We start from the raw sequence: 24,414 nt of genomic DNA, 5'->3' as shown, positions 1-24,414 counted from the left end.
GCTTCCCAGCCACATTGCTGGGATGTGTGGCTGAGCTTGCTATACTGCAGTGGCTTGGTTAAGAACAGCATGATCCCCACTGGGTCATCTGAAACCCACTGGTTTCGTTCTTTTCTAAAAAAATAAAAATAAATTGGCCTTGCCAGAGTCATCAGACAGCTTCAGAGCCGTTCAGCTGGTGGCTTGCTGAAAAGGACCATTCTGTTTGATCAAAGATTTGCAGCGTGAGCCCAGTTGAACTTGGGCAGTACATGGTCAGAAGCACTCTTTTTATTTTTCACTTACCGTATTTTTCGCTCCATAAGACTCACCTATTTTTTAGAGGGGGAATGCAAGAAAAAAAATATTCTTTAAAGGGAACGCTGAACAGAGCCTGTATGCATCCCAGGTTCTGCTCAGCGCTCCTTTTCACGAGATGCGTGGAGCCAGTCACTGACTGGCTGCCCTTCTCCCTCCTCGGGGAAAAGCTCCCAAGAGCCGCACACACGCTCCGCACGGTTCTTTAAAGGGAGCGTGGCTCTTGGGGGCTTTTCCGGGAGGTGGGGGAAGGGACTGAGGGGCTAAGTCAGAAGCTAGAACAGCGAGAGGGAGCGCTGTTCTGGCTTCTGTGATAGCTGCGCAGCCCATATTCGCTCCATAAGACGCACACACATTTCCCCTTACTTTTTAGGAGGGAAAAAGTGCGTCTTTTAAAGCAAAAAATACAGTAAGTGCTGAGCAAATGGTAGTGTGCATGCCTTTGCATGCGGGAAGGTCTCTTGGCATCACCTGATAGGACAACTGAGGTGCTGCCAGTCAGAGAATACTGGGCTAAATGCACCACTTGTCCAACTTGGTCTAGGCAGCTTCCTATTGCTTTCTAATGGTTTGAACCTGGAAGCAGAACAAAGCGTTTGGTGGAGGAGACAGGAGGAACAGCAGGGGAATCTGGAAGTGAATTGCATTCATCTGTGGATTCTGGAACTGAATGTGCTCTGTTAATCACGATGTGTTTAAACAGCATTTTTCACAGGTCTTTAAAAAAAGCCTCAGTTCCTGATGGTTGGTGCCTTTAGAGTAGGAGACAGTTGCTCTGAAAAGCTGAAGGTGGTTTGATACAGGTATACGATGGGGGAAATATATAATTTACCTTAAAAAGCATTGTAAACTATTAAAACTATTGGAACGACACTTGTAGTTCAATGTTGAATTTTGATTATAATGGAGATTTTAAGAGATGTGGATTAATAGACAAGATGCAGGAGGAAAAGGTTAATATGAGGACACACAAAGGAGAGGAGGGGGAAGTCCAGGAGATTCTTCGGAATTCTCTTTTTATGTTGGTTGTTTGATAATTGTTTGTAAATTTCAAAATACAGAAAAACTAAATAATTTTTTAAAAAATAGATACAGGTATACAATATAGTGTACCCATTGTTTCCTTTGTCCTATGGTCATCTCTGGAGAAAGATGTCTTGTGAGTTTTTGATTGCATGCTCTCTGACTCCAGAGACAGTGGTTGGTTATGTCTGTACAGCAGGGGCAGCCATGGGTCTATCATTCCACCTTCAGTTCTCTTCAAAACCAACGCCTGTCTCCAGCAATAGAAGGCTCCTCAATAAATAAGCCAATCAGCTTGGCTGTTTCATTTGGATTCCAATACAAAAGGTTCCATCGCTCTTGCTCCTGAGAAGTCTTTCCCGGCCATCCAGAGGATTTGTAGCAGCATCAAAAGGCAACAAATCCTTGATATTTACTGTGAGCCAGTCTCCTGCCACTCCATCGCTACCCAAGAGGATAGCAAAACAGGAAGGCTCTGATGCATAAACATCTCTTGCAATATTACACTAAACCTGCTCTGCCGTTTGACTCCTCAGAAATCAATCTTCTTTCAGGCATGTATATCAGAATTTATGCACATTGCTTTTACTGGGTAATCTCCCTTGGCAGATTTTTACAACACATTCCATTATTTCGAACTATAGGCGGATAGAAATAGAGACGAACACACAGATATGCACATCAGTATTACCTCTTCTGCCTGCAGACAGACACTTTATATATAGGTAGAAGCCCTCTTCAGTTGTTGGGCTTAAACTGGGGAGGGGAATGGCAATCCTATCTAGATCTACTCATAACAACGTATTTGGACATATATATTAAATTATACAGAGCCTTTCCACTCGGTGCCAGCCAACCCATGAGGCTCAGTGAGTCAATCAACCTTGAGCGGCAGGCTGGGGACAGCTGGGGGGTGGGCAGCAAATCTGGGCCCCCCAAAGGATCTTGCCACTTGCCACCTCCAGCGCTTGTCACCCACCACGGCCTCCCCCTCCCCCCTCCTGCTCCTCTCTGCTATTTGAGTCAATCAGTGTATATACGGGACAAAGCTGTAAAATGGGTGCAATATTTGGATGCCCCGATTCAGACGATGACGATTTCATTGTTTACAAGTATAATAACCAATGATATGAACCTCAAAATACAAACATTTTTAAAATGAAAATATATACACAATAAAGCAATCCTATTATATTTACCTTATTATATAAGCACCCGTAATTAAAATATGCCAAATATGCCATAAAACAACAACAGCAGGAGATTTGGGCCATGAGATCCAGGGCGTGCCTGTTTTATTATTCACCACAATTCCTGCAAGTCACAGGGATGGGTTTTCACAATAAATTCTGTGTCACAGTTCTCCACAAGAGTTGATCGCCACTACTAGCTCCTACAAGCTGTGTGGCAGCTGGCCTGAGCTCTTGTGCCGGTTTGAGGCTAGTTCATGTAGCGAACCGAGAGAAATGGCCAAATAGGTACGGATGGTAAGTCCAGACAGAGAAATGGTGTTTAAACAGTAGAGGAATATGAGATATCCTTTTGTTAGGAGCACTGTTTGTTATACATGTTGAACCAGCAGTTCCAATGCACCTTTCCCCAATTCAGTTGTTCAAGCAACAGATTAGGTTGTTGCCATTATCCCTCTAGGTCAGAAATGGTCATGCCTTGAAGTCTTTTCTTGCTCTGCAGTGTTTTTGGGTAGGGGTTTTTTTTTTTTTTTTGGCTGATGTTCTTTCTTCCTCCGCCAGAGATCCCCCAGTGTGCCGGCTGCAACCAGCACATCCTGGATAAATTCATCTTGAAAGTCCTCGACCGCCACTGGCACGGTTCTTGCCTCAAGTGCGCAGATTGCCAAATGCAGCTGGCAGACCGCTGCTTCTCCAGAGCCGGGAGCGTCTATTGCAAAGAAGACTTCTTCAAGTAGGTGCAGAGAACTTTCCAGTTTCACCTCGGGGAGTTTGCTAGCCCTCTAAGTAGCTGCAGGATATGCAATCTCATTTCCTTTCAAAAGGGGATGTTTGCTGATACTTGAACATACAATTTCCGCTTGGAATAATTGAGAGACCGCATTGTGACTGAAAGGGCAAGCAGGCAAACCATGAGGAGAATGCAGACCTACCATACAGGATTGCTGTAAATATTACTGTTATGAAATTCTTGATAAAAGTGCTATAGAAAATCTGGGTACAGTGTTTTTAATTAATATCATATTCTGATTCTGTGGCAACGGTATTTATTCTATACAGATACATAGATATATATCCTGCTTGCTTCACAGAAAGCTCCAGTTTTGCTCCCTGGACATAATTATTGCCAATGTAATTGTTTTTCCGTCCAACACATCTACTTCCTTATAGTCAGATGGGGGCAGCAAGAGCAGTATGTATTTTCCGGCCAACATTTTCTTCTTGGGAGGATTGAAATAGCTATTGAGAACTTAATAATAATAATAAATTTTATTTATATCCCGCCCTCCCCAGCCGAAGCCGGGCTCAGGGCGGCTAACAACAATCAAACAATCAGATAATCACACATTCTAAAAATATTTCGTTATAAAAATCAATTAAAATCAAATAATAATAATAATAATAATAATAATACTTCTGATGAGACATGTTAAGCCCTATGCAAATAGCTTATGCTGGGACACTTCTCCCTGTACTCCCAGTTCTAATGTTCTTTACCCTAGGTAAAGATAAAGGGACCCCTGACCATTAGGTCCAGTCGCGGCCGACTCTGGAGTTGCAGCGCTCATCTCGCTTTATTGGCCGAGGGAGCTGGCGTACAGCTTCCGGGTCATGTGGCCAGTAGGACTAAGCCACTTCTGGCGAACCAGAGCAGCACACGGAGATGCCATTTACCTTCCTACTGGAGCGGTATCTATTCATCTACTTGCACTTTGATGTGCTTTCAAACTGCTAGGTTGGCAGGAGCAGGGACCGAGCAACGGGAGTTCACCCCGTGGCGGGGATTCGAACCGCCGACCTTCTGATTGGCAAGTCCTAGGCTCTGTGGTTTAACCCACAGCACCACCTGCGTCCCCTAACTCAGTGCAAATCAACAGAAGCCTCAATAAAGGTAGTTTAATATCTTTGCGCTATTTAATCTATGAAATAAGTGTGATTAAAATAAATTTTAATAGCATATGAAGGAGTACTTGTAGAACATCTTAGTGCCCTTTGTATTCAGCGCCGGATTTACGTATAAGCTAAACAAGCTATAGCTTAGGCCCCCCCCAAAAAAATTCAAAGGGAAAAAAACCTGGGTGTACATTTCCAAAATATAAGATAAAAAACAACTAAAATAAAACCTACATACAGCAACAGTGTTTTGTGTTGTGTTGGCTCCTATGATGTAAGTCATGGGCCCCGCCTGCTAGCCTGCTCCCTAAAATATCACTGGTTTGTTCATTTCTATATATAGGGTGCCTACATTCTGCATGTGCAAATGGCTTTAGATACCTATTAGGTCCATAAATTACCATATAGCATATATTCAACACAAAAAAACCTGCAACAATTTGTTATTGTTGTCAAAGGACAGCTGGACATTTAAAGGGCCCCATTACCTTCAGTAGCTTAGGGCCTCATCAAACCTCAACCCAGTCCTCTTTGTATTCATTGATCAGAGCACTGGAAACCAGCAACAGAGATATGTTCTTATGGAGCAATTGGGCAGAATCCTATCTCCATACATAAAAAGAACTTGACTTATTGGCGGGTTTTCCAAGCTGTTTTCTGCCCTAGGCAACTACATGCACCCCCCAACTGCTCTCTTCGTTTTTCAAAAATAGGTGTCTACATACGAATTACTCTAAAAATGATAAAATTCTTCAAAATAGAAAAGGAAAGGAAAAGATTATCAGAAAATGCTAAGATACAACAAAAACTGGTCTGTATCAAAGTGTGCCCCTCTGAAATCTGTGTCTGAAGCGACTGCCTCGTTGGCCTAATGATAGCACTGGCCCTGGTTGTGGGGCATTCCTGACAGGGAAGATGCCTCCTAAACAGTGCTGGATTTACATATAATCTATACAAGCTATAGCTTAGGGCCCCACTCTCTTGGGGACCCCAAAAAAATTAAAGGAAAAAAAACCTGGATGTACATTTCCAAAAATAAGATAAAGAACAAATAAAATAAAACCTACATACAGTTAGAGCTTAATAATTAGTTCCCTATTAATAAAATTCTTCTTAATTGTATTTCACTATTAATATACTTCTTAATTGTATTTCATTTCAACAATTACTTTGATAAAATACATATTTTGTTATGTGCAAATGGCTTTAGATGCCTATTAGGTCCATAAATTACCATACAGCATATATTCAGCACAAAAAAACAGTGACAATTTGTTGTTGTCAAAGGACAGCTGGACATATAAAGGGCCCCATTGCCTTCAGTAGTTTAGGGCCTCGTCAAACCTAAATCTGACCCTGCTCCTAAAGAATTGGGCAGGGTCCTCTGAAGCCTTTTGCCTCCTCTCCAAGGAGAGGAGTCATGCCTCTCTCCAGACCAAGCCTGCCTGCTGTTGGTGATCTTCTGGGTCTTCTTTCTCTGGACAACAATTCTTCTCATCTATAGCCTTTCTAGTGCTTGCAGAATGCACTAGAAAGTCAGGATCAAACTGTTTTATTTAACTATTTTTTATTTACATATGAACATATTGCCCTTCATCCTGTCTTCATCCGAAGATCTACCTGAAGGAGCGTCTCCACCCCCATCGTTCTGCCCAGACACTGAGGTCCAACTCCGAGGACCTTCTGGTGGTTCCCTCACTGCGATAAGTGAGGTTACAGGGAACCAGGCAGAGGGCCTTCTCGGTGGCGGCACCCGCCCTGTAGAACGCCCTCCCATCAGATGTAGAGGAAATAAATTACTACCAAACTTTTAGAAGACATCTGAAGGCAGCCCTGTTTAGGGAAACTTTTAATGTTTGATGCGTTACTGTATTTTAATATTTTGTTGGAAGCCACCCAGAGTGGCTGGGGAAGCCCAGCCAGATGGGCGGGGTATAAATAAATAAATAAATAAATAAATAAATAAATAAATAAATATTATTTCCAAGAGCAACAACAGGGAGCATATTACTACAGTCAAATAAATGAATAAATACAAATTCCCTCTGGGGTTTCGTCATGAGCATTTTTTTTTTCTTTGTTTCCTATGGGAAGGCCCTGTAATACGCATTTGTGGAAACTCTTACCAAAGCACTTGGCATCTGCAGTAGCTGCAGTTCGAAATTAAATTAATAATAGAATTACCTCACGAGTCCACAAGGCCTAGAGCTGTGGTTCCCTAAATCTACACTCCCTTCAACCACTTGAAAATTGCAAAGTGTCTCTGCAGACCAGTTACAGATAGGTAGCCGTGTTGGTCTGCCATAGTCAAAACAAAACAAGGTGCTGCATTTAAGGTGCTACTGGAAGGAATTTGTTTTGTTCTGCAGACCACTTACTGGTTGTTTAGCTGTAGTGCGCTCTGCTAGATGCTGTGTATGAAATGCAAATTTCAATGCAATTAAACCAATATAGATGTTTAATGTGATGGGTGTTCTTCACAAACATGCTACAGACCACCTGAAGCAAGCTCATAAACCTCTGGTGGTCTATAGATCACAGTTTGGTCTGGCGGATGTGTTTTGAGTAACCCTGGTGGAAAAAGCTGAATGGTGGGTTTGTCTTCTTTCATGTTTATGAGGCTTCAGCCTAATCCTTTGAAAGGGCATAGTTGTCTCACTTTTGTCCGGATTCCAGTGCATTGGGTTAAGGAACTCCTGGTAGACACACCTTGAGTAGAAGATTTGTGAGTGGTTAAAGCTCAGACGCTGTTTTGTTTTTTCTCCCTACCTTTTGACAGTTTACTATTGAATGAAGCATGGCCTTTTTTAAACATAAGATACATTTTCTTTATACTTTTATCTGACAGTCTTTTTGAGGGTTCTGAAGAGGTGTGTAGTAGAATCAAGGACAAAAAATGTGCCTTTTTCTTTACTGCCTAATTAAGATGGAAAAGAAATCCTCAGGCCTTCAAGTAGTTTATTATGTCCCAATTAAACTGCAGTTTTAAGGTGGCAATGACAAGCTCTGCATAGAGGTGTGAGAAGCTTCATCTAGATCCTTTTTTAAAAAACAGATAATTGGCTGATGTCAAAACATTTTTGGAGTATTGTTATATCTATTAACTAGTGTCTATTAGACATATTCTTTTCCCCTGCTTGCAGAATTTGAGCTGGTGTTTCAGATGACACCATCAGCTTTGTGCATCTCATATTCTGGGCCCCAGATACAGAACATTATGGTGCAATGCCATGGCTTCCTCAAGTTGTTGTGTTTTCTCCCTCAATCCCTTCAGCAGCTTCTGTTTCCATCCCAATAACTCATCCTAGGGCTGATGAGAAGGCAGATAATAACTATTCTGGGCCCATCCAAGAGGGAGCTATAGTGCCAATAGATTCCTCCCTGGTTATAGTGAAGAATGATTCTGGAGGAGCTACAGAATTGACCTTGTCTTCTGCTGCTAGTTGGTTGGGCTGGCAAGTTCATCTCTATTCTTCTTTAGCGACCACACATGGTCGAGTAAGATTGTCTTCCAGGAACACGGTCTTAGCAGTGAGTCTGTAAGTGACTATGGAGGCCATTCTGGATCCACACGTCCTTCCACAGTGGGGACATTGGTTTCTGGGCGGGAGTTGTTCACGGTGTGGATTTGCCAAGCATGTCTTCCTCTTAGCACATTTCTCCCTTTCGTCCTGAGTTCGAGCATCTTCAAAGTCCACGACACTTTTGGTAAAGGCTGTTCTCATATTGGGGCGCTCGCAGGCCAGTGTTTCCCAGTTGTCAGTGTTTATAATACATTTTTTGAGATTTGCCTTGAGAGAGCCTTTGAACCTCTTTTGTTGACCACCAGCATTACGCTTTCCAATTTTAAGTTCAGAATACAGTGGACCCTCCAGATACGAACTTAATTCGTTCTGGGGGTCCGTACGTATCCCGGAAAGTCCGCATCTAGAGGCACCACTTCTGCGCACATGTGCGGCGAAACCCGAAAGTTACGTTACCCGAAGGTAACATAACCCAAGGGTCCACTGTAGAGTAGTTGCTTTGGAAGACGATAATCAGGCATCTGTACAACGTGACCAGTCCAACGAAGTTGATGTTGAAGAATCATCGTTTCAACACTGGTGATCTTTGCTTCTTCCAGTACACTGGCATTAGTTTGCCTATCTTCGCAAGTGATGTATAATTTTTTTTGGAGACACCGTTGATGAAATCTTTCGAGGAGTTGGAGATGGCGTTTATAAGCGGTCCACGTTTCGCAAGCATACAGCAAGAAAATTATACACTTCTAGGCCATCTACCTGGGTGTGAAGTCTTTGTTTTTGGGTTCAGGACAGGTGTTTGTGAAGGTCTGCTTGAGCATCATGCTGCTCATCATTTTGGCTGGCCAGTGATAGACCTCTTTGCAAATTCAGTCACTGCACAGTAGCATCAGGAAGGGAACTTTGAAGTAATAATAATAATAATTTTTATTTATACCCCGCCCTCCCCAGCCAAGGCCGGGCTCAGGGCGGCTAACAAGCAATAATAAAAACAAGCTGAATGAATACAACTTAAAAACAAGATTAAAAAACAACATTAAAAGATATTAGAACACCTGACTGATGGATAGGATATAATGGTGTAAGGACTGACATAATCCGAAACCAGGAAGAAGGGACGTTGGATAAAACTAGAATGAGAATTGTCCTTTTTTTAATAAATCATTTTATTTCTGGAATTAGTGTAATACTAATGAAATACTAAAATGTGCTGGTTAGGAATTAATTGGCTTTAGCAGAAAGGCTTGAAGGAGTTAAGTTTAAATATGGTCTAAATTTCGAAATTTTAATGTTTTGAAGGTAAGATAAGGTTAAAGAAATTAATGGTAAATAGAACTGTAAATTTTTCAAATGTTAATGATGCTGAAATGAAATGAAGTGGTTCGAGTAATAAGGTAAAATAAGAACTTGTAAGAATGGATTGATATTAGATGAAAATCTGAAGATATATCATATGAGGATAAACAATGGTAAATCAAGAGAGGTATGAATTTGCTGAACCAACTTTTAAATGGAATACGAAAAAGGGAGGTGAGAGGAAGTCAGGAAAATAAGTAAATGAATGGTAAGAAACTGAAAAAAGGGATTTTTCTTTTTTTTCTTTTTCCCCCCTTTTTATGTTAAATTTTTGGTCTTTGTATTTTTCTTGTGTTTTTTCTTGTTTGTTCATTGTTCTGTAACTTTTTTCTTGTTAAAATCTAATAAAATATCATTTAAAAAATAAAAATAAAATACATTTAAATATTGAAACATTAAAATAGTAAAATTCTCACCACAGGAGGAGAAAGGAAAAAGAAAAAAGAAAGAGAGGGAGGGAATCAAATTGGCTCCAAGCCAAAGGCCAGGTGGAACAACTCTGTCTTACAGGCCCTGCGGAAAGAAATCAGATCCTGCAGGGCCCTGGTCTCATGAGGCAGAGCGTTCCACCAGGCAGGAGCCAGTGTTGAAAAGGCCCTGGCTCTGGTTGAAGCTAATCTGACTTCCTTAGGGCCCGGGACCTCTAGGGCGTTGCTGTTTATGGACCTTGAGGCTCTCCGTGGGGCAGACCGGGAGAGGCGGTCCCGTAGGTACGAGGGTCCTAGGCACTAAGTAGCAGTGCTTCAGTAGTTAAAGGAGTGGCAAAGGGGTTGCACAAACGCAGTGGCTTAACCCAAGACACCCTACAGCATGTAACAATCCCTCCAAGCTGTTTTGCATTAGAAATAAATCCCTTTTAACTTTAATATTTCTCCTAATCAAAACCTGATCTGCTCCTTGCAGCTGCTTTGCTTCAGCTGCGGGAGTGGGGAGCCTAGGCATGGCATGGATTGGACCGATGGAACGAGGGCATGGCGCCTCTGGGATCAGTTCCAGGTACAGCATCTCAGGCTGCAGCCCTGTGCAAAGCTACCTGAGAGTAAGCCTCATTTGAAACAGATGGACTTTATTCTGAGTAAGCATGCACAGGATTGTAGCCTCAGTGACCCAGTTAGTTTGGTAGACAGCTGGTGCCCTGTCTGCCTGCTGTGGGGACTGACGGCAGGGGGCAGGGTGTGGGGAGGACACAGAATAGTCATGGCAATGCACATTGCACTGGACCCATTTCTGTGGGCAAAAGAGCATGCGGACTTGAATTACATTGGGAAAAGGAGGGAAACAAGTACCGTATTTTTTACCCTATAAGACGCACCAGACCATAAGACGCACCTAGTTTTCGGAGGAGGAAAACAAGAAAAAAATATTCTGAATCCCAGAAGCCAGAACAGCAAGAGGGATCGCTGTGCAGCGAAAGCAGCAATCCCTCTTGCTGTTCTGGCTTCTGGGATAGCTGTGCAGCTTGCATTCGCTCCGTAAGACACACACACATTTCCCCTTACTTTTTAGGAGGGGAAAAGTGAGTCTTATAGAGCAAAAAATACGGTAATTCTCAGTTATGTGTAAGGAGATGTATGCATATTCTGTTGTTTAAGAAACAGATAATTCCTTAATCATGGAATGTTTAATTCTTCAAACACATCTAACATGGCTTCCAGGAAGGATTGAGGTAAAAACTGGCAGATTTTAAGAGCTATTCTAGCTGGTTCTTCACACACAGTGTGAACTCAGCACCATAGCTTGCTTTATACACTGACGAATGCCGGATGAGCTTTGTCCCTTCTGTTATGTATTGAGTGACGGTCCATATGGAAAGGTCTTGCACTTATTTAGGCAGGTGGACTATCTACCCTCATATTGGCTGACAATTGGGCAGTGGGGTCCTTTCCAGTCTTGCTGTCCGAGGTCTTTTATTTGGAGATCTGAGAGACTGAACCATGGAACCTCTTCTGGTTTTTTTATATAAGCAGCTCGTATTCCTTGATCTACCTAAAAGAAAACAAAATTGAAGGTTTGCTTTTCTTTTTAATGCAATCATTTAAAAGAGAACTATACCATACCTCCTCTGGGAATTGTGTTGTCGATGGCATTGGTGCTAGCCAGTAGGTGCCCTCCACAGCTGGGATTGCCCTATTAAACTAAAAGACACCGAACAAATTGCAGAACTGGGTTTTTTCCCCTAGCACCTACTCCAGAGAAAAAGATATATTGAATTACTGTGGTGCATTGTGAAGCTGCCTCTGTTACTCTTCAAAATGTTACATCTGACTTCACACTTAATGTCAGTACAGTAGTTCTTAAATTTTCTTGTGCTAAGGATACATATTCTGGTTTTCTTCTTGCTTGAGGCCCACCAGAGATTTATTCTTACTGATATGGCCAACCTATGAGGGGCTTGAAAGGCTTCCAGACTAAAACTCAGCTTCTATATATGTCCCCTTGTGTTTCACCAAAGATATATGCACAAACAGACAGGAGGTTCTTTGATGTTTACAGCTACTTACATGCGGAAGAGGCAAGTTGTTTTTAATTTTACATCTTAACTGAAAAGTGGTTTGCTCTTCAGCATGTGGTGGAAAACCTTAGAGAAAGATAAATTTTTCCAACTGTTTTCTATATTAGTTTCACTATAATCTCATGAACCCCAAGGGGACACCAGAGCTTCTAGGGCTGAGCATTAAAACAGCTCAGTTTGGGGTTTAGATAATTACTACTAGTCATCATTAATAAATAACCTTGCTCTAGCTTAGAATTAATTATCGCCAGTTCAAGTGAGGGGAGAGAGTCTTTGTCCTGTCCAATAGGCAATGGCTTTTTCCACCTTTTTCTCAATTTGATCCTTTTACATGGTTTTGTATGTTCTGCAATATTTTATGCATGTGACTTGCCATTCTTTTTATTGATTATAGTTTAGTAATTCTTTATTGCAATTGTTAAGTGTAAACTGTCTAATTATTGTTTGCTGATTTTTAATTTTACTCTTTACCCAGCCAGATGGGCGGGGTAAAGTAATATATTATTACTATTACTATTACTATTACTATTACTATTATTATATTCTAACAGATTTTTGTATGGCTTTGTTTGATGCAAGCTGTTTATTTTAAAGTTATGTTTTTATTATGACTTTTTGGTGTATTGGATCAGATTGTTATTGGGTATGTGGTCTTTGCTGCCCATTTTGTTGTTTGTTCAGCTTGTAAATCACCTTGTTTTTAATAACATAGAACAGCGGTGTACAAATGAAAAATGAAATGTGTGTAGGTAGATCTAAAGTCTGGACTCCTTCACCAACTGAAGTTACTCTAATTAAAAAATATATCACTTCCCCCCCCCCTCTCTCTCTGTCTCCCTCTTTTAAACCCCAGCTCATGTACTGCCCCCTCTGCATGCCCTTTGGCTTTGAATATTGCATCTCTAAGTTGTCTTTTATTCACTTGTGGGAGCAACTTATCTGTAAATGACTCAGCTATGTGAGTGAGTCCTAATCATGCAGGCCGGGACTATAGAATCAGCACCCCACTTCCATAGTCTCCAATTGCCACGAAAATGCTGGGACCTTCACAAAACCCCTTGACCCCTGTGCATTTGGGTGAAGGGAAATCCCAGGGCAGCTGGGGGAGGGGATGCCTCTGTGTGTGTGTGTGCGTGTGTGTGTGTAGCTGATGCATCCAGAATTCACCAAAGCACCAGGATGCTGCAGTTGCTTTGTTGTTTCGCTGTGTCCGACTCTTTGTGACCCCCTGGACCAGAGCATGCCAGGCACTCCTGTCTTCCACTGCCTCCTGCAGTTTGGTCAAACTCATGCTGGTAGCTTCGAGAACACTGTCCCACCATCTCGTCCTCTGTCGTCCCCTTCTCCTTGTGCCTTCAATCTTTCCCAACATCAGGGTCTTTTCCAGGGAGTCTTCTCTTCTCATGAGGTGGCCAAAGTATTGGAGCCTCAGCTTCACGATCTGTCCTTCCAGTGAGCACTCAGGGCTGATTTCCTTCAGAATGGAGAGGTTTGATCTTCTTGCAGTCCATGGGACTCTCAAGAGTCTCTTCCAGCACCAGAATTCAAAAGCATCAATTCTTCGGCGATCAGCCTTCTTGATGGTCCAGCTCTCACTTCCATACATCGCTACTGGGAAAACCATAGCTTTAACTATACGGACCTTTGTCGGCAAGGTGATGTCTCTGCTTTTTAAGAAGCTGTCTAGGTTTGTCATTGCTTTTTAGTACAAAAATAAAAAATGGTGCCTGAGCTGCAGAGCACAGATATGCACATGAGGTCATCTTAGAAGTGAAATGAAAAAGGAGGAGGCTGTCAGGGCAGGAAGTGATCTCACAGAGTTCTCTCTAGCAAATTTTACAGGAAAGCTCTGAGCCTCAGCCCCTTCATGTGTCTGTCTGGCAAAGCATGAATTGTTGGTTTGACTGTGATAATGTGCCACAGATATGTCCTTATGCTATGTGGTAGTAGAGGGGAGGAAATTCAGATTTGGGGAAAATGGAATGGGGTGGGGGGAAAGGTAGATGCCATGGGAAAGAGACTCTGTATAAGACAAGGAGGTGATGTGTGGGAAAATACTGGATCATTTTTTAAATGGAGTAAAATATCCAAGCATGTAATAAAGGGAATTTTGTCCTGCTCTAGAGCTCTCACAGGGTGAATGCTATTTGTGGGAATTTAACCTTCTTAGAGACCCAAATCCCTCTAATACACCCTTCCCCCCCCCACCACTGCATTTTTAAGCCCAAATTGGACTATTGCTTTGTCTGATTTTAATCTCTCTTGCCCACATCAAGCACATCTGTTCTGTGCCAGAGGGCAGGAAGCCCCCCACAAAAATGCCCATTCTTGATTGCCCGCCTCTTTCCTCCTGATCTTTCCCAAACACATTTGTTGTACAGCAGACTGAAGCAGTGAGATGTGCCTGGGAACCAGCAGAAAGTTTTAGCATGCCAACATTAAATACAGCATAGCTAGTGTTGGGTAAGCTTGTTTAAAAAACCTTGGGGGGGGGCATTAAACACACTGCATTATTTAAGATGTGCTCCTAAATTGTTTAAGTGCACGCTTAACAATTTAAGCGTGTTTCCTGGCATGCATATCATGCTAGTTTTGTCAGGGACCAGTGGTAGGCTACAACTCCTCCTTTGTGTGTACCGTATTTTTCAGTGTATAAGACTAGGTTTTTTAACCAAAAAATTAGGTTTAAAATTGGGGCTTGTCTTATACACGGGTAGTGCTGAGGGGTGTTTTCTTAATTTGGAGTCCCCCAAAATAGGAGGTGTCTTATACATGGGGGTGTCTTATACATGGAAAAATACGGTATATCTGGTGCCAAGCCCAGGCTTGTCCTGTGAAATAGTCTTTAGACCAGGGGTCAGAAACCTTTTTCAGCTATGGGCTGGTCCACCGTCCCTCAGACCATGCGGTGGGCTGGACTATATGTTTTTTTTGGGGGGGGGAGAGAATGAATTCCTATGCCCCACCAATAAGCCAGAGATGCATTTTAAATAAAAGTACACATTCTACTCATGTAAAAACACGCTGATTCCCGGACCGTCCATGGGCCAGATTGAGAAGGCAACTGGGCCGCATCCGGCCTCCGGGCCTTAGGTTGCCTACCCCTGCTTTAGACTGATGCTGACATATGGTAGACTAATGGCACAGATTCCTCTGCAGAAAGTTGTTAGGAAAGCCCTGCTCCGCTCACAGAACTACAATTCCCAGAGTTGCTTTAACAATTAATCTCTTCACAGGCAAACTCGAGGGACGGTACTTCTTTGGGGGGAATAGGATTGCCTAGCAAACTCTCTGCACCCTTAACAAACTACAGCTCCCAGAGGTCTTTGGCAGAAACCATGGCCAAGTGGTATCATAAAAGGTAAAGGGACCCCTGACCATTAGGTCCAGTCATGGTCAACTCTGGGGTTGCGGCGCTCATCTCACTTTATTGGCCGAGGGAGCCGGCGTACAGCTTCTGGGTCCTGTGGCCAGCATGACTAAGCCACTTCTGGCGAACCAGAGCAGCGCACGGAAACACCATTTACCTTCCCACCGGAGTGGTACCTATTTATCTACTTGCCCTTTGACATGCTTTCGAACTGCTAGGTTGGCAGGAGCTGGGACCGAGCAACGGGAGCTCACCCCATGGCGGGGATTCGAACTGCTGACCTTCTGATCGGCAAGTCCTAGGCTCTGTGCTTTAACCCATAGCACCACCCACGTTCCTAGTGGTATCATAAGGAGCTTCAAATGTGAGGTCTCTATCCCCACCCCCAACAAACTTCCTATTTTGATTGTGGGTTTGTTTGTGGCTCTTGGGATGAAACCTGATGCTTCTGCCTGCCCTATCTTTTTTTGCCATTAGCAGCTGAGGAACATGTAATAGGCCAGATGCTCAATTAACATGGATCATTTGAAGCCATAATGTAGAGAGTGGGGGGTTTTGTTTATGCAAAGGATTACAGCAACAGGAAGAGGACAGCTAATGGTTCCCTGGTGATGGTGTTTGCTGCATCTATTTTTTTATTTTGTAAACCGTCTTTAGAGATTATGGGTAGTGTTCAGCTACATTTTACTCATAGTAAACCCATTTAAATTAATGAACATGATTCAAATAGGTCTTACTAATTTTAGCGGGCCTACTCTGAGTAGAACCTATGCTGTTTACACAATATATACCTTTGAAGGGTGCGCACAGACCCCGTCAAATAATTCAAGGAGCTGAAAACAAGTGATTGCTTGGAAACAGCCATTTCACCAAATTACTTGAAAAGTGGCCCTTCTCATACATGATTTAGGGTGATTCACAATGATGGCAAACATGAAGAATCCCCTATTAGCATAGGAGCCAACTCTTAGGGGCCAAGGGGTTTCGGCACCCCCAATAAATATTTGAGGGCCTCCCCCCAAGTTGATGGTGTGCATGCACTACATCTTGTGATTATGCAGGGCAGGGCTTAAAAGGTAAAGGGACCCCTGACCGTTAAGTCAAGTCGTGGCCGACTCTGGGGTTGCGGCGCTCATCTCGCTTTAGTGGCCGAGGGAGCCAGTGTACAGCTTCCAGGTCATGTGGCCAGCATGACGAAGCCGCTTCTGGCGAACCAGAGCAGCGCACGGAAATGCCGTTTACCTTCCCGCTGGAGTGGTACCTATTTATCTACTTGCACTTTGACGTGCTTTCAAACTGCTAGGTTGGCAGGAGCAGGGACTGAACAACGGGAGCTCACCCCGTTGCGGGGATTCGAACCGCCGACCTTCTGACCGGCAAGCCCTGGGCTCTGTGGTTTAACCCACAGCGCCACCCGCATCCCTTAGGGCAGGGCTTACTCCCCCCCCCCCCTATTTTATTCATGTCGGCACACCTGCTTGTTAGCTTTCATATCTCATTCTCTGGACACCCAAAAACCACATAATGCTTGGCTGGCTGGCTGTCCAAGACCTGTGCAGCTTTCAAAGCTCCCAGTGGCATGTCGTAAGATAATATTTTGCTCTGCGGACCTCCCTCCGGTGCTCCTTTGTCGACATTAATGAGCTTTTTAATCCAACAGTTAATATCCCCCCTCATTTCGCCAGTTGTTTGGATCTCTCTGGAGTGGAGAAATGGCTGCTTGATCTGCCTTGCAGAAATGAGTGTTTTTGCTTTTAGTTAAAACCTCTTTAATGGCATTACATAAGCAGGTTTTAAAGGAAGTAACGGCTCTCGTGTGGGCATCACTCAGCAGCAGGATAAGCCTTGGAGCCAATTCTACTGTAATATTCTGCCCTCACCACCACCATGGAAGAACACCCTTGAAGGCATGAAATGCAGGGTCCACGCAGAATTTACAGGGAAGATAGAAGGCAGCCGAGTCTCTAGTCTGAGGATCTTCCTTGCAAACGAGTTTGTAGTCTCTTGACATTCTTCTGTCTTGGACTCCAGGGAGCCACCACAGAAAAGGCCCGTTCTCATGTTGACACCCTCCGGATCTCTGAATTGGAGATTCAGTGGTAAAGAGGGAGTTTTCCCAGGGAAACAGAAAACTGCTTGGACCTGTAGTTTCTCGGCACAGCACAAGTGGAAGTGTAGATGAGCCCTTAATAGCAAACTCAACTGGTCAGGTGCATTTCAGTATAGAAGTGAATCAGGAGCACATAATAGGAAGAGAGGAAGAAGAAGAGGAAGAAGAGGAAGAAGAGGAAGAAGAAGAGGAGGAGGAGGAAGAAGAATCTTGTCTTTTCCTCAGACTAGAGACTAGAGTGGGACAAAAATAGAAAAAGCTAAAAATGTAGAAAAGATAGTCATTAGAAGGTCATTAAAAACACTAATGAAGGGACGCGGGTGGTGCTGTGGGTTAAACCACAGAGCCTAGGGCTTGCTGATCAGAAGGTCGGCGGTTCGAATCCCCGCGACGGGGTGAGCTCCCGTTTCTCGGTCCCAGCTCCTGCCAACCTAGCAGTTCGAAAGCATGTCAAAGGGCAAGTAGATAAATAGGTACTTTCTCTGGCAGGAAGGTAAACGGCGTTTCCGTGTGCTGCTCTGGTTTCCCAGAAGCGGCTTAGTCATGCTGGCCACATGACCCGGAAGCTGTACGCCGGCTCCCTCGGCCAATAAAGTGAGATGAGTGCCGCAACCCCAGAGTTAGTCATGACTGGACCTAATGGTCAGGGGTCCCTTTACCTTTAAAAACACTAATAGAATTAAAGCAATATTTAAAAATCTATTAAAAATACAGATAATAACAATTTTTAAAAGTTAGTGCTTTCTATATAGGGAGACTCATTAGATGTTTCAAGTTGGCAACATATTTAAGAGGTTTTTAGAAGTCTCCAGAATGGCCCTGTGAGCTTCTGCATCCTCTGGAATGTTCAGGACTCCCTGATAAGAAAATACAAGGGTAACTGACATCATTGTCTGGGCAGGGAACTTCTGAACTCACCTAACATAGAAAATCCTGTCTGTGCTGCTACCGTACATTGTGGGGTGTGGAGGTACACTGCCATCCAATCACAGTTACCTGGTTTCATTCAACTTCTTTTCTATGAGCAGCTGCAACTGGTTTTAATTTTTAAACCCCATAAATGGCTTGGGATCAGGGTACCTGACCTCTTCTCTTGTGTAAACAATAATATCCTTTGGGGGGGGGGCTTCTCCTTGTGCACCCTCCAAGTGCGGTGAGACTATCAAGGAGAGGGCCTTTTTCACTGTGGCATCTTGCCAAAGGAAAATCCTCATGAGAGAGGCTCACTTAGTGCTTTCTTTGCTTCCTCGTCCCCCGCAAAGTTGACTGAAGATTATTTTTAAAAATTCATCCAGGCTTTCTAAACCACTTTTGTTTTTGGAATGGACAGATCTTTTCACCTCTGCTGTAACAGCTGAGAGGAAAGGAAAGCTGAAAGCCTGTGTCACAGAGCCCATTTACAAGCTTCTTGCTCATTCAGCTGCTGATCCCTTCTTACTCATTCCTGCAAGAAGCCTGGAACTCAAAACCAAAGACCTCTTAGGGCCAAACTACACCTGATATTAGGGACGCGGGTGGCACTGTGGGTTAAACCACAGAGCCTAGGGCTTGCCGATCAGAAGGTCGGCGGTTCGAATCCCCGCGACGGGGTGAGCTCCCGTTGCTCGGTCCCTGCTCCTGCCAACCTAGCAGTTCGAAAGCACGTCAAAGTGCAAGTAGATAAATAGGTACCACTCCAGCGGGAAGGTAAACGGCATTTCCATGTGCTGCTCTGGTTCACCAGAAGCGGCTTAGTCATGCTGGCCACATGACCCAGAAGCTGTACGCCAATAAAGCGAGATGTGGCCGCAACCCCAGAGTCAGCCACGACTGGACCTAATGGTCAGCGGTTCCTTTACCTTACACCTGATATTAATCATGCACTTTGTCCTTGAGTGCATTTGTCCGTTCAGATATCACCGGCATAGATGGGGGATTCATATCAGGATCTTGGAACTGTTCAGAGTGATATAGGAATTATAAGATAACTGCACACGGTAAACACACATACATAAGTATACAACCCACATGTCTAAAATAGTACAGGAGAGTAACCCAAAAGCCATCTTGGTTCTTCTAAAGACGCTCAATATTTCCTCTGCCTCCTTAATCCTCCTTGCCTGAGAACACGCAGGCAGATAGCAGTCAGGGGGAGTTCCTGAAGGGATTCTTCTCCTATATATCTATGAACCTCCTTTGTATTAATTGTCATTGTTTGCCCAGATGCTCTGCATTGAGGGATGTCTGACAGGCATCCCGATTGTCCTATCAAATGCTAATGTTTCGTGTAAACTGTGTCTGGAACTCTGTAAAACTTGCTACATCCTCAGGAATAGCACACCTCAGCCTGCCTGAGTCACAGTAACCCCACCTTACGTGTGAGGTAATTTCTGACTGTTTGTAGAGGGGATGTCCTCCTTCAATATGACAAAATGAAAACCCTTAAAAGAGAGGAATTCATCTTGGTTCTGGGTCTCTTTTGCCTCCTTGCTAGGAGGGGAGGGAACCTCATTGCAACAGAAAAACAAAGATCTGCCTTGCTTTCACTGCATCCTGATTCCATCCATTCATCTCTGACTGATCATGGACTTAGGGGACTCTGTCCCTTGGGGAGTTGGGCAGCAAAAGCCAACCACCCCTATTTTTCTGTATCAAGAGAAAGGCAAGGAATTAACTTCACTAAGCTTCGGAGGGGGGAAGGCACTCTCTGGAAAGATGTTGCTTCCGGCCAGCCCAAGACATTTTGCTGCCTGAGGCAAACCAGAAAATGGTGTGTGTCCCGGGCACCAAAGCTTGTTAAAGGTGCCTGGTTAGGGCATGGATAGGGAATATCAGGAGCAGGTGTTAGAATTCCTGCTCCATGATTGCAGTCATGGGATTGTTGTCTATCACATGACGGTATATGTTTTGACTCCACAGAGTGGGAAGTGACAGAGATAGGATGTTTGTGTTCCTGTGTTCCGTGAAGTGGGACTATTGTCCTTTGTTATTTTCTCTTTGCTGTCTGATGCTAGAGAGAGAGGGAGCCATGTTGCAGTGCTCCGTGTGTGTTTATATGTAAAAAAGTAGATTAGCCAAAATGATGAGTTGCTGAGGTCTTAGAGATCCACTCTGCGGATCTCTAAGTGTCCCAATGTCTGCTGGCATCGGTTGCTGTGATGTTTGGGCAGAAGAAAGCTTATGAAGCTCCCAAACGATTGACCAGGAGGGAGGGAACATGCCAGTCGGGCATGTGTCTCTGCCAGGGTCCTACTCAGTGAAGGGCAAGCTCCTGACAGCAGGGACCGAATGCAGCCTTCCAGGCCTCTCTGCTGGGACTCAGGCTGCCCCCTCACCTGTCCTGCTTTTTGCCTTTCTTGAGTGTACAGTGTAGGTTGTGGGGAGTGCTCACCTCTCTCTCACACCGTTTCCTCACCCCCCCCAACACACCTCCTCTGGTCATTCTGGCGATGGACCTCTCTCTCGCCTTTCCACCATGGCTTACGGAAGGTGCTGTCTTGCAGAACTAGGAGCCTACTTGTCAGGATGCACGCAATGTGATACTTGAACAGGTCTCCGAAAGGGGTACAGAAAAGAAAGGAAAGCAAGGTACCATACAATGGGGAGGAGAAGTGCAGTGGTGAAGCGGGGGGGGGGGGGCAAACTGGAGAAGGACAATGGAAGGGGGGGTGAGGAGAGGGAATGTGCCACTCTCAGGTACAGTTGCTGGGAACACGACTCATTGTATAGCATCCTACCCAAGAGCTCAGATTGTTGTTGTTGTTGTTGTTGTTGTTGTTGTTGTTGTTGTTGTTGTTGTTGTTGTTATAATATACCACCCTTCATCTGAAGATCCCAGGTCCATTCACAACAGAAAGATGCAAAATATATAGTAAAACAAAAACAAGCCACCCCCCCAACACATTTAAAAAGCCATAATTGAAGAGAAATGTTTTCTGAGTCTTGTTTCTCAACCATCCTTAGATCCTTTTGCTGTTTTACTATCTGTGAGTTTCAACTTCCTGGGTTCATTTAATGTTGTTTTTAGCATGGTAACATACCTGTTATTTACATAGATATTTTAAATAATTGGACTGCTGTTATATTTACTTTGATTTTTTTGCTTATTCTATCTGGTTGACATCTCCATTGGAAGGGGAAAGCAGGAGTGATATCTTAGAAATAACAACAACAACAACAACAACAACAACAACAGACCCATGTGATAAAGGATGCCCTTGATCTTTTGTAAGATCCTGGAATCAAATGAAATAATATGAAGGCATACACAAGGAAATAGTGAATCTTGCCTAGTCCTGTTAAATTCCTAATTGTTTAGGACACACATAATTGCCTATTATACTTTATTTTGCTCTTTGTTTTGTGAAGACAATAAGCCACAATTTAAAAATGATAGTCTTGAAGTAGCACCCAACCTGGTGCTCGCCAGATGTTTTAGACTACAACTCCCATCAGCCCAGCCATCACAGGAGTTGTCGTCTAGAACAGTGTTCCCCAACCTTGGACCTCCAGCTGTTTTTGGACTACAACTCCCATCATCCTTGACCACTGGTCTTGCTAGCGAGGGATGATGGGAGTTGTAGTCCAAAAACAGCTGGAGGCCCAAGGTTGGGGAACACTGGTCTAGAACATCTGGAGGCTACGAGGTTGGGGAAGGCTAAGGGCACTTCCTGGCTCCCTCCTCTTCCAGTCAGGCCAATGTCACCTTCAGCCATGAGTGATATGGATGGGATGAATCACAGAAGACGCCTGAGATATTTAGATGCAAGATGAAGAGGTAGAGCGTGGAGCCACAGTCCTAAAGCATGGATTTCAGCTAGGGCAGCAGGAGGGAGACAAACACCTGGGTTGTGTCCTTCCTCCTTGCTGTTGAACAGAGATGATGCTTTTGATATCAAGAAAAACCACATTGCATTTGGTGTCATGCGTGATAAGGCCAATATCTTAAATATTAGGGTGTGGTGGGTGAACGGTAGTTGTATTGATATTTATTGTCAGCATTTACAAATATAAAGCTGCCATTGCACAGAGGTAGATAATTGGGCCATTATATAGCCTAACATGGGGCGCCACATGTTAAACCACAGAGCCTAGGACTTACTAATCAGAAGGTTGGCGGTTCGAATCCCCACGACGGGATGAGCTCCCGTTACTCGGTCCCTGCTCCTGCCCACCTAGCAGTTTGAAAGCACGTCAAAGTGCAAGTAGATAAATAGGTACCGCTCTGGCGGGAAGGTAAACAGCGTTTCTGTGTGCTGCGCTGGTTCGCCAGAAGCGGCTTAGTCATTCCAGGCCACATGACCTGGAAGCTGTATGCCGGCTCCCTCGGCCAATAAAGTGAGATGAGTGCCGCAACCCCAGAGTCGGCCACGACTGGACCTAATGGTCTGGGGTCCCTTTACCTTTATAGCCTAACATGACTATATAATCTCAGGTAGGTGTTCTCCCCCCAAAAAAGGTTTTCCCTCCATTGCAAATAAAATGCTGGAGAGTTACAGTCATAAAAAATGATATTTAATATTCCATTAAATAAAATAAATTCTACAAAGACATGTTTATAAAGCATTCCTGCACCCTATTTATAAGGTACAGTCTAATTAAAATTAGAATGGTCAGATGCATTTCAACTTTTAGTCTTCATCAGTGGCCTCCCTTTTGAGCATTTTATCCTTAACTCCATGGTTATTTTCTCTTCTGGAGAACATAGCTTTCCCCCCTCGTGCTTGTCAGCCTAGCCTACCTCACAGGGTGGTTGTGAGGGTAAAATGGGGAGAGGAAGAACAATTTGTACCAACTTGGAGAAAAGGCGAGATATAAATGTAAAAACAGCATGAGCAACACCACAATGCCAGAGGAAAACAAACAAAACAAAGGCCCTCCAAACCATGTTCAAAAGGTTTTGCTATCAAAATAAAACAGTGGTTGTGTTAGGGCTGCCTTTAGCCATTTCAGCATCTCTGAAAAGCATTTAAAAATTGTGCCTCCCCGTTCTATCCACAACGCCAACAGCCTTTTCACACTGGTCCAATATAGCCCTGTGGCTTCTCCGTCCCCCGTGGGACAACTGAAGTGGATGCCATGGAATGAATTCCTTCCGGTGCTTCAGTCTGTTAAGTTGCACGCAGCTTTTGGAAGTTGCTTGTCTGACACCCCTGGCCTCTGGAACAGAATGTACTTTCAGTGCACTGCCAAAACTCTTCCTGAAGTTCTTTACAGAGCAGACTGGTGAGTGCCAAGTCTTCACGTCAAGATTGTTGCTTTCAGTTTTATTTAGTCATCTTTTGGATTTTGGGTAGGCTGAGACTCCAAAGATCAGATCCAACTGCTGGGCACTACTGCAAGCCAGATATGTTTCAAGCATCAACAATGCTTCTCCAGATAATAAAGGTAAAGGGACCCCTGACCCTTAGGTCCAGTTGTGGCCGACTCTGGGGTTGCGGCGCTCATCTCGCTTTATTGGCCGAGGGAGCCGGCGTACAGCTTCTGGGTCATGTGGCCAACATGACTAAGCCACTTCTGGCGAACCAGAGCAGCGCACGGAAATGCCATTTACCTTCCCGCTGGAGTGGTACCTATTTATCTACTTGCACTTTGACGTGCTTTCGAACTGCTAGGTTGGCAGGAGCAGGGACTGAGCAACGGGAGCTCACCCCGTCGCGGGGATTCGAACCGCTGACCTTCTGATCGGCAAGCCCTAGGCTCTGTGGTTTAACCCACAGCGCCACCCGCGTCCCTTATTCTCCAGATAATACATAAATGCTAATAATGTCATGGGGTGGAGGACATTTCATAGAACTGGAAGGGAGCCTGAGGATCATCTGGTTTGTTCCACTATCGAACAGCTCTTACTGTCCGAAGCTTCTTCCTGATGTTTAGTCAGAATCAGGGGTGCCAATATGAATAAAATATTGGGGGGGGGGGTAATCCCTGCCCCACATAATTGTTCACATGACACATCACTTGCACACCATTTGAATGACAGTACCGCGAGGGACATGGGCGGCGCTGTGGGTTAAACCACAGAGCTTAGGGCTTGCTGATCAGAAGGTCAGCGGTTCGAATCCCCATGACAGGGTGAGATCCCATTGCTCGGTCCCTGCTCCTGCCAACCTAGCAGTTCGAAAGCACAAAGTTCAAGTAGATAAATAGGTACCGCTCCAGGG

The 24,414-nt window shown here is 44.1% G+C and overlaps 1 protein-coding gene across 1 annotated transcript in view; it reads left to right on the top strand.

The window, feature by feature from the left end:
• Positions 1–24,414, top strand: part of LHX4 (LIM homeobox 4) — a gene marked incomplete at its 5' end in the record, with an annotated part of 73,390 nt that overhangs the window by 30,284 nt on the left and 18,692 nt on the right. The window contains one exon of the mRNA XM_081865180.1: positions 3,072–3,243. Coding sequence (XP_081721306.1) covers positions 3,072–3,243 — 172 coding nt within the window. The remainder of the gene's footprint in view (positions 1–3,071; positions 3,244–24,414) is intronic.

This window comes from Podarcis erhardii (genome assembly GCF_964252035.2).
Source record: "Podarcis erhardii genome assembly, chromosome: 6".
NCBI classification, from domain to species: domain Eukaryota; kingdom Metazoa; phylum Chordata; class Lepidosauria; order Squamata; family Lacertidae; genus Podarcis; species Podarcis erhardii.
This window is presented reverse-complemented; position numbering and strand designations above follow the sequence as displayed.